The 10,035-nt window shown below is 37.5% G+C and overlaps 1 protein-coding gene across 1 annotated transcript; it reads left to right on the top strand.

Moving 5' to 3' along the window:
* The first annotated feature begins 86 nt into the window (after positions 1 to 86).
* LOC136103926 (retinol dehydrogenase 8-like) lies at positions 87 to 8,482 on the top strand. Its single transcript, XM_065842437.2, has 6 exons — positions 87 to 2,314; positions 3,543 to 3,704; positions 4,954 to 5,133; positions 5,469 to 5,562; positions 7,270 to 7,453; positions 7,709 to 8,482. Exons 1-6 carry the CDS (start codon positions 2,218 to 2,220, stop codon positions 7,940 to 7,942), a joined length of 951 nt encoding a protein of 316 aa, XP_065698509.1. The 5' UTR covers positions 87 to 2,217; the 3' UTR covers positions 7,943 to 8,482.
* The last annotated feature ends 1,553 nt before the right edge of the window (positions 8,483 to 10,035 follow it).

Raw genomic sequence — 10,035 nt, 5'->3', positions numbered from 1 at the left:
TCACCTGTCATTTTTTTCCAACTATCTTAAACTGTTTTCTTGTGTTTCACATCCAACTTCTAATTAAGAGCACAATGGTATTACCTTATTAACAATTTTTGTTTGGAAATATTTTTTTTTCCTTTTTTTAGACACATACAATGTTGCAGACACAAAATCTTATTCATAAGTCGACCTGTTTGTGAGATGGTTTAGGACACTGATTTGATCATAGACACTGGCAAAAACCTTTTGCTTTACTCCAGACATATCTTTCAAATGTAAATGTGGGTGGGCCAGGGCCATAAAGCTTGACCCCTTTTTTTTTTTCCAAAGACAAAATCCATACAAAAATTACTATTGATTAAAATGGCATCATAACTATGCATTCTAAAACATATTTCTTTCCAGTTTTCAAAAAATACTACACAATTTCGCTAGTACATATGGCTAAGTGGCTCCAGTTTCTAACAGAATAATAATCTATGTTTACATAAGTGTCGGAAACTGTAAATATGATTATGAGGCCTAAATCAGAGTCTGATTAACGTAAACATGATTTATGTGCATTAAGATGTGCTTCCTACTTCAGAAAATCAAGTTAGTAAAGTTATTTGATACAAAGCAGAGGAACAGATTTCAATGTATTGCAATTTAAATATTAGGCTCCAGTGTTTTGTTAAAAGTGCATCTCAGCCAACAAATATATCTGTTGTATTTCAGCAGCTCTGCAGGTGGAAGTGTGATAAACTCCTTGGGTAGTAGGTAGGTCTTTCACGGTTTATAGAAACACGTTCCACAAATGCAACTGTTCAACTTTAGGCAGTTATGCAAAGCCAGGCACAGATTTTGCTACCTTTGACAAGGTCAAGATACACTCATCTAAAGTATTTCTGCAGTTTCAGATTATTTATTTTGCTACTATGAAAATTATGATGTAGCAAAAATATACTGTTTACTTATGGAAATAAATATGTTGTGTGTTTTAGATCAAGTTATATGTTTCTCTCCATAATAGTAAATGAAAAACATAAGAACTAGGGTGACCAGTGTAATAATTGAAAAATATTCAACTACAATTATTTTTTCCTCTCTTTAGGTAGATCAATTTGCCTTTAGGCTAGAAATCTATGCATTGAATTTCAGGAAGCTTTTTCTTTCTTTTTAAAGCGAAGGAACATGTAAGCCCTTCAAACCAGGATTTCAAGTGGAAAATATAACCAATCTGGAATTACAGTTGCATCATACCACTAGTGGAATTCTACTAACGTAGCATTGCATAAAGCCTCACTTGCTCCTCCTACATGCACTAAATATAAATGTGCATGAGCAGCAAAAGCAATTTGCCTAATATCTGAATCAGCTAAATAGCATTTGCACTAAAATTGTGTATCTCAATGCTAACTTCTCTGGTAGAACTCTGGGGTCAAACATGATAAATGAATAGAATCATAAATACATTTTCTCACTTTTGATGCTGTCTTGCTATTTTGTTGCTTGTCTGAGAAATTAATGATTCCATCTGTTATATCATCCAAGTAAATTTGTTTGTTTGGATAAGGAGGGGCTTTTTTTTTTCCTAACATCATAATTTCGGTTAAATGTTTCTGTAGAGTCCTACTTGTCTTAAGTAACTAACCAGTTTACATCTCTGCATATCCTGCATTGCCTCAACGTGGAGTTATTCAATCTTGGAAAACATTTTTCTATATATAATGGCATTGCAATTAGCTGAACGCTGTTCAGAAGGCTAATTGCTAATTAAGATGGTTCTTTTTCTGTCACTCAGGTTTTCTCAAAGAGTGAACACCTTTAGCAGTGGGATCCAACGTTGGGTGCAGTTTATTTTCCATAGACATGAGTGGAAGACTTGACACTGCAGACCAGCTGTAACTGAGGCAAGGCTGTTCCTGCCAGGAGTATAGAAACTGGTTATTCCACTATTTTAAAAAGTCCATGTAGTTTACAAATGTCTCATTTTAAAGATGAATCAAGTTTCTGTTAAGTAGAGCCCATGTTGATAATGCAGATTATAAGCTCATGCAGGAGCATGTGCTTGTGTTTTTGTCTAGTTGGAGATTATCCCTTAATCATGCGGGGCCCAGGTGTGCATTTTCAGATCTGTTGACTCAGGAAAGCTGGAGATAGCATTAAAGGCCAATGACATGATACTGGAGCTACATTTAGGTTGTTGCTCCTCTGAACAAGAACTGTTGCTTGAAGCACCTTGTGGAAAGAATGGCGAGAAGAAATGTCCTTATCACAGGTTGCTCCTCAGGAATTGGATTTGCCTTAGCTGTAAAAATGGCAAAAGATGAACAGAAAAGATTTAAAGGTAACAATATATCTGTTATTTATCTTTCTAAAAAATATTCTTCAAGGCAGTACTGTTTTTTCCTCTGTAATCTAACAGGTGATTGTACTCAGTTTGGTGACTTGTTTCTTGTTAGTTTCCCTTCTCCTACTGTCATGAAAACGCAATACAGTGAAAATAGATTGCGTTCTTTAAGGAGATGCTGTTTCTGTACCTGTATTGAAGCTGAACAGCTACTCGAACTGTGAATAGTTTGCAAAAGAAAAAAAGCAAAACCACTAGTATAAAAACAAATATCTGAAAACGTCTGAGGTATGCTACCTTTGATATACATTCACAGTTGTAGTTAGCTTTGCTTCTGGCTACTAAAATCTTTGTTGAATGAAAGGTACATGCCCATTTGAGGACCAAATAAAAGAATTTAGGAAAACAGTTCTTAAATTTGCAATTTTGTCCTTAAAGTAAGTTTTATTATTCCAGCCCTGTGTAGGTATAACAGGGTGAAAAAAGGGGTTGGGATTTGTCTTTCTGCTGCAAAATGAGAGATTTGCTGTGATTTAAAATGGCTGACAAGGTAAATACAGCAATCTGTGGTAATTCAGTTTCTCACACTTACTCTTACAGTATTTTACTCCTAACTGACTGGATGCAGATTCACAGTCTTCTGGGCCACAGTCTTCTTCAGGCCACAATAATGATAAACTTAATCTCTATTTTGAGAAGTAGCTTGCAAAACCAGACATTTTTGCAAACCTAAGGAAGCATCTGATTCCAGTTTGTAATAAAATTATGGTTGCTCTGCTAAACATGTTGATGGTGTTTAAAAACAAAAACAAAACCAACCAACCAAACCCCCCCCAAAAAAACCCAAACAAACAAAAAATAAACAACAAACCACTACATCTGGAATCCAAAATTAGGCTTTAGGTACCTAAAAGTTATTTGGTGGCATAACTTGATACTCATTATTTGAAGTTTTGGTGATAATATTATCTTCATACACTCTATGTTTTTCCTGTGCATAGCGGTTTAATTCTCCTTTTGAATTTCGTGAAGGTTTCAGAACCAGACTCCGGGAAATCAGTGGCAATATATATTGAAAAAAGATTCTTTCTACCTGAAATTTTTATCTAGGTTCTATCACTGATATTTAAGATATAGATGTAAAAGCAATATTCTTTAATACTTCTCAGTAAGACTGCCACGCAAAGTTTTACTTCTGGTAACTGTTGCTTCTGGTGTGTTGCAGTGTATGCCACGATGCGCAATCTGGCCAAGAAAGAGCCACTCGAGGAAGCTGCAGGTCACAGGCTGGGCAAAACCCTCGAAATTAAACAACTGGATGTTTGTGATGAACAGTCTATTAAAACTTGTGTGAACAGTATCCCTGACAGAAGGATTGACGTCCTAGGCAAGTACAGGATGTTTATGCCATGAACAGATAGCAGTTTTCTACTAAACAGTTTTTCAAATGCTCTGGAGAAGTTTCGCTGGTGTATTTTTTTTAAGGATTAAAGTAATAATAATTATATAGTGTATTTTGCTCAAGATTGTTAAGGCTTCGTGAAGACATGAATGGATTAAATCTCATAATGCTTCTATGAAGTAGGGAAGCTTGTTCGCCATGTTTACAAAGGAGAAATTTGATCACAGAGAAGTGTCTTGCATGATACAGTTTGTAGTAAATGTGACAATTTTTGCCTAAATTGGCATCTTAATGTACAAGGCTTTCTGCCTTATCGATGAAGCGTAGCCCTATGTACAAGGAAGGCAAATCGCATTTGGGAACTGGCACAATGCAAAGAACGTTAAGGGTACTTCCATTTTGTCTTGAGAATTGTACTTTACAAATCATTCAACAAGAAGTGTTTTCAGACTTCTTGGCTAAAAATAAACATTAACATGTTAGTAAGATGGAAATTGCTTACACCATCAACTATTAAATCTTCTCTAATAGAAAGTTATGGACCTGCCTTTATTTTGATTAATTATTAAAGCACTGCTTAACAAGCTGCTTCTGTAAACTGTATTGTACTCTAATTTGACACACTGGTTCTAGTGTAGAATGCCAGTTCTATCAGTCATTTCCCACTTAAAAATATCCAGGAGGGAAAAAAACCAACAATGGAAGTGTGTGGTTTGTTTTTCTTTTGTTTTGTGAGGGTTTTTTGGTTTGTTTTTTTGTTTTTGTTTTTGTTTTTTTTACCTTGCAGATGTGAATGTTAACAAAATGAAAAGCAGACCAAAATAAGGCCTGGTCCATCAGTTTTTGGAATGGAGACTGCTGTTCATTCCTGTGGGTGTTGTCTGTAGTCCCTAATCCTTAACACTGGATTATAAACAAATATAGATAATTCTTGGCTCATTTTCCTGTAATCCTTTTATGATTTAAAGAAAAATGACTAGTCAGGAATAAATCAGTTAAAATGCAAAACATCAGATAATTTAAATTGAATTATAAGCATAATTAAACATTTTTAAAATGGAAATTTCAAGTGTATTTGCAAAGGTTTAGTGACAGAGTAACATCTTTTAATCCTTTCTTTAAGGATTATTTAAGGATCATTTAATCCTTAATCCTCATTTTACTTTCAAATGCTTTCCAGTAAAGTTAGTGTTTATGGAGGTTATTGCTCACTGTTGTTTTCCATTTTGTGCAGTCAGCAATGCTGGAATGGGGCTCATTGGACCTATTGAGTGTCAGACCATTGAGGAAATGAAAACTGTGATGGATACCAACTTCTTTGGACTGGTTCGACTCCTGAAGGAGATTTTGCCTGACATGAAGAGGAGAAAGAGCGGCCATATAGTTATAATAAGCAGTGTTATGGGAATACAAGGCAAGTTGTGGGTTTTTGTTTGTTTGAACTAAGAGTTCAGTATTCAAAATCTAAAGCTTACCTCTTTTTATCTGGAAAAAGTATGAACTAGCACATCTAACTATTGTGCTTTGTAGTTTTAACTATAAAAAGCACAGCACTTAGACCTGACTTTTATGTGTCTAGGTAGAATGGTACTACACATCTACTCTCAAGACATTTTAACAACAAAACCTGCAGAGTGCTGATTTCTTTTTAGTTTTAACTCAGATTCTAGTGATTTTTTCAGATGTTATTATTTTTATTATCTGAAAAAAAAGGGCTTTGTAGAATTACTTTTTTGTTTGTACCCTCAGGTATCTTATTTAATGATGTTTATGCTGCATCTAAGTTTGCTGTGGAAGGATTCTGTGAAAGTTTAGCTATACAAGCACTCAAGTTCAAGCTGCAGTAAGTATTCAGCCACTGGTGTAAACTGTATTTTGGATAGTTTTAAATATATTCAGAGCTAGCAAACAGTTTGTTAAAGGTTGCTGTTATCTAGCAGAAACAGCCTGAGGAACCCATGGAAATGGAACATCACAAAAGGCATAGAAATGTCCAGTTTCTTCACACTACATAAGCAAATAAAAAGATCTAGATGCTAAAATAAACATTTTCTCTTGAACAGTTGAAGGCTGTTTAACTTTGGATAAAATACAGTTTATATAACACTTCTGAAAACAGATCCTTGTGTAGACTATCATAGGAATAAAGTTATAATATCAACCTGTAATATTTTCTTTAGAACGGATAACAAACGTCTTAGGCAATTCACAGATAAAAAAAAGTTAAGGGCTCATCATAGAGAGAGACCAAATGGAAATCCATCTAAATGGAACACAGGGTGAGATACCTATAAGGACAGGAGGTGGGAGGAGAGTGAGAAGAATGTGATGTACTGTTTCTTAATGTTTCAGGCAGTATGTAAGAGAATGGTCCTGTTCATCATCTGTGGGACTTTGGAGTTTGATTTCTCACATGCATATTTACATTTGTGTAGTTCTGCTACTATTCTTCATGTGAAGTCCAACAATTGTTAAATGTCCATTGCATCTCTGTGTGCATAAGCATTTAGACCCTGTGCTCTGGGAGCAGAGACAGCTGCTGCCATGGGATTTTAGAGACAAAGCAGCATCCAAGCTGTGATTTTTGCATACTGTTCTGAAAAGTCTGGAGGAATTTAAAATAAATATGTTGCAATGATACACAAGGATATTCCAGAATTCATAAGATTTCATGAGTATAAGATACAGAAAAAAAAGGCGGTTAAAATATATGTAGAATGAGAAAAGTTCCAAGTCCAGTGTGAGGAGTCATGCAAAATAAAAGGCTTTAGTTTCAGCAGCTCTTGAGGGGCAATAGCCTGATTTAGTTCTAAAGAAGAGCCTGATCAGAACTCAAGTCTAGGAAGAGGTCTGATCCCGAAGAGTGTTTTGATAAACACAGTGGCTGGGAGTAATTACTGCCTGAGGAAAAGAACCAGGAAAGAACTGACCAGTATTTGAGTGATTTGCTATAATATACTAGTGAGCAAAAGAAAGCTTTTCAGATTTGGCAGTGGTCAAAATCTGTTCACCCAGAGCAAAATTCTCTATATTGTGCTTTATTAAAATATTGTAGATGGATCTTGAATTATGTAACACTGACAGCTTGACAAAGCAAATCCATGTTTGGGTAATTCCTCCCCTCTCTTTCAGCTATTTGTAGTATTATTGTGCGAAAGCTGTAACAAAGAAATCTGTGTAGGATTTTGTCAAGAAAGTCACAAATTTTGTTATAATCCTTTTATTATTTTTCTTAATATTTGGTAAATTCTTATGGATAAATCATCCTTAGAGTCCACAGCTGTGAGTCAGCAGATAACAACTGCACTGATTTCTGCCATGAACTAAATTACAGCACTTCCCTGAAATTTAAGCTGCGCTGATTTCTACTGCTACATGTGGATGAGAGGAGTGTGTGGTGTGCATTGCCTTTACAGAATGTACTGTTTAATGTCACTTGCTAACAGGTACTCACAGTGCAACTCTTCAATATTCTTTTCTGAGAAGCGCAGAGAGGTGCATTTCCCACGGAGGACAGTCAATAACCAGTATAACTTTGATTGTTGAACAGGTTAAGTTTGATTGAACCAGGCCCGGTAGTTACAGAGTTTGAAAGAAAAGTGTTTGAAGATGGAATGAAAATGGATCTTTCAGCTGCAGATGAGGAAACAGCTGAGATGTTTACTAATATTTACCTTAAAAATTACAAACAAATTTTCCAGAGCCTGGGACAAAGTGCTGAAGACGTTGCAGAGGTAACTCATCAAAAATTCCCCATCTTCTTTTTTCCTTTATGTTTTTTTCTTTGTAATTTACAATGCAGTGCTTAGTTGGTGGGGGTTTTTTTGGTAGAAGCATTAGATTTAATAAGATTTAATTAAATGTAAATTACACATACATACTTCTAGTACTTTATTCTTCCACTTTTCCTCTGTTTAACTGAAAACTAGGTTTTTACTTTATTATTTTGGTAAAGGTTCTTTAATAATTCCATTTCTTGTTCTTGACAGCATACAGTAAAGATAATTCTTGCAGATAATCCACCTTTTCGCCATCAGACCAACACCTTATATACTCCAATGACAACTCTGAAATACGCAGATCCAAATGGAGATCTACCCATTGATATATTCTACAAAATGGTTTTTCATCATGACAAAATCTTCAGCGCGAGTCTTAACTTTATCAAATTGCTAAGGTGGAGAAGTAGAAAGAGCTTTGACCTGGGAAAACCCTCACAATGAGATTATATAGTGCAAATTGGAATTACTTCTTCTAGCCACTGATAACATGGTATGTTGTTATTCAAATGCCTTTGCTCTGTAATTGTGAAAAGGCACTCAAGATGTTTATTTGAGCTTAGCTAAGATATTCAGCTCAATGTGTTTATCTTGAACGTCACAGTTTGCAGAACCTTGAAATTAAAATCCTCTAACTATAGGTTTATTCTGTTTAGTGCATGATTTTACAGCAATCTGTTTTCATGGGAGCATGAGCATTGACTGATACTTGCATATACAACATACTTGCATATTCAGTATTAAACCAGTCCCCTCCACTTATTAGAATATAATACATATTGAGATGTGTACTGTATGTAAATTTAGATTCTTAATATAATTTAAATATTTTATCTTTTTACTTATTAGAATAGAATTAGTATAGTCATCTCTCAATTACAATAGCATTCTTATTTTCAGAAATCAGGTTTACTTACCAGTTGCATAAGAGAGAGCCTCACCAATCTTAAAATGTCACAACTAGACTATTTATTTTTCATATATATATATATATATGTTATAATACTCTGAATGCTTCCTTCATAGGCAATGGCTACTGGTGTATTACACACAGTGAACAATAAAATGTTTTTTAAAAGCATCTCTCAATAAAATATCTTCTTACTCTCTGGTTACTGTTTTTTGAAAAAAATAACAAAATATTATCAGTAAGAAGTAATTTAAATCCATTAAATGCCTTCAGTGTCTTCAGTGCCTGAAGCTGAGCCACAAGCTCTCCTTTTCCAAGCCATCCTAGCATTCTAGCATGAGCAGAAGGTCTTTTCCCTCTCTTTACTTCACCCTAGTCCTACAAGTCAGCTGAGGCCAAGCTGGGGACCTGCGTTTAAGCACTGTTCCTGCACAGCATTCTTGTTGCCTGAGCTCCAGCCTTGCCTCAGCACTGCCCGGTTTCTCAGCACCTTCCAGAAGCAGTCCTGGTTTCACTGGGAAAGCCTGGCTGGAGCTCACTGGGGACACAGGAGTTGGCTTCCTCCTTCCTTCAGTGCTTTCCTACTGAGCCTAAATCTAACGCTGTGCCGGGACTTGCAGTGGCCCTGCCTTGCCTCAAAGGCCAGCTCAGAGCCAGGCAGCTCCACACACTTAAGGTAAAGCTGGGCTTACTTTGTAGTCATGACCCTTTGGTGGGGCTCAGGGTGTGGTTGTGTGCAGGGACCTTCCTAGGACTGCAGGTGGCGGAGAGCTTGGAGGACAGTGCCCACAGCAGCCCTGGCACACAGCTGGACACCTTCAGAATACAAGAGGCAGTGGCCTCAGTTTGCACCAGGGAAGGTTCAGATGGGATATTAGGAAAAAATTTCTTCACGGAAGGGGTTGTGAAGCAGTGGAACAAGCTGCTCAGGGCACTGATGGAGTCATCATCCCTGGAGGTGTTTAAAAGGCGCATAGACAAGGTTCTTAGGGACATAGTTTGGTGCCAGAGTTATGTTATGGTTGGATTTGATGATCTTGAGGGTCTCTTCCAACTGCATGTTTCTATAAAATACCAAGCTGGTGCCTGCACCCCAACATCAGTGTGGGGGTAGGGCAGAGGTGCAACTAATGGCTGGGCTGCAGATGGGGAGGCAGGAATGAAGTGACAGCAGAGTGCTGCAGGGGCTGAAGCAAGCATGGCCACTTGCCACTTCTGCACCCCAGGGTGCAGCCAGAGACCCTGTTGCCGTCTGCCAAAGGTTGAGGGTCGTCGCAGGGTTATGGCTTGGCCAGAGACATCTGAAGAGCAGGGCCTGTCAGCAGCTTGGGGTGCAGCTGGTGTCCCCCTCTCAGCGTGGCTCAGGTGGGGCTGTCTCTGGGCTACAGCTCAGAGCTGGGCGGCTTTGTCCTTGGCAGCGGCCAGGGCCACGATTCCAATGTGGCACCACACACACCACAACTGCTGCTGTGTTCAGGCAAGCCTTCTGATGCAGGTCATGGGTGGGCGGAAGGCAGAAAACGCAACTGCATAGATGGCTCCCGAGTAAATCCAGCCATGACTGCACCCACTGCAGCTCGAGGATAAGCGGCTGGTGATGAGCCGAGCGCCTTGTCCTGCTCTGGGA

The sequence above is a fragment of the Patagioenas fasciata genome, chromosome 6, assembly GCF_037038585.1.
Source record: "Patagioenas fasciata isolate bPatFas1 chromosome 6, bPatFas1.hap1, whole genome shotgun sequence".
Classification (NCBI taxonomy): domain Eukaryota; kingdom Metazoa; phylum Chordata; class Aves; order Columbiformes; family Columbidae; genus Patagioenas; species Patagioenas fasciata.
Note: the sequence above shows the minus strand (reverse complement) of the source record. Positions and strands in the feature narration are given on the sequence as shown.

Coding starts and splice junctions, on each gene's coding strand:
- LOC136103926 (XM_065842437.2), top strand. CDS start 2,218: ATGGCGAGAAGAAATGTCCTTATCACAGGTTGCTCCTCAGGAATTGGA. Junction 5,563..7,269: donor GCACTCAAGTTCAAGCTGCA/GTAAGTATTCAG, acceptor ATTGTTGAACAG/GTTAAGTTTGATTGAACCAG. Junction 7,454..7,708: donor GTGCTGAAGACGTTGCAGAG/GTAACTCATCAA, acceptor TGTTCTTGACAG/CATACAGTAAAGATAATTCT.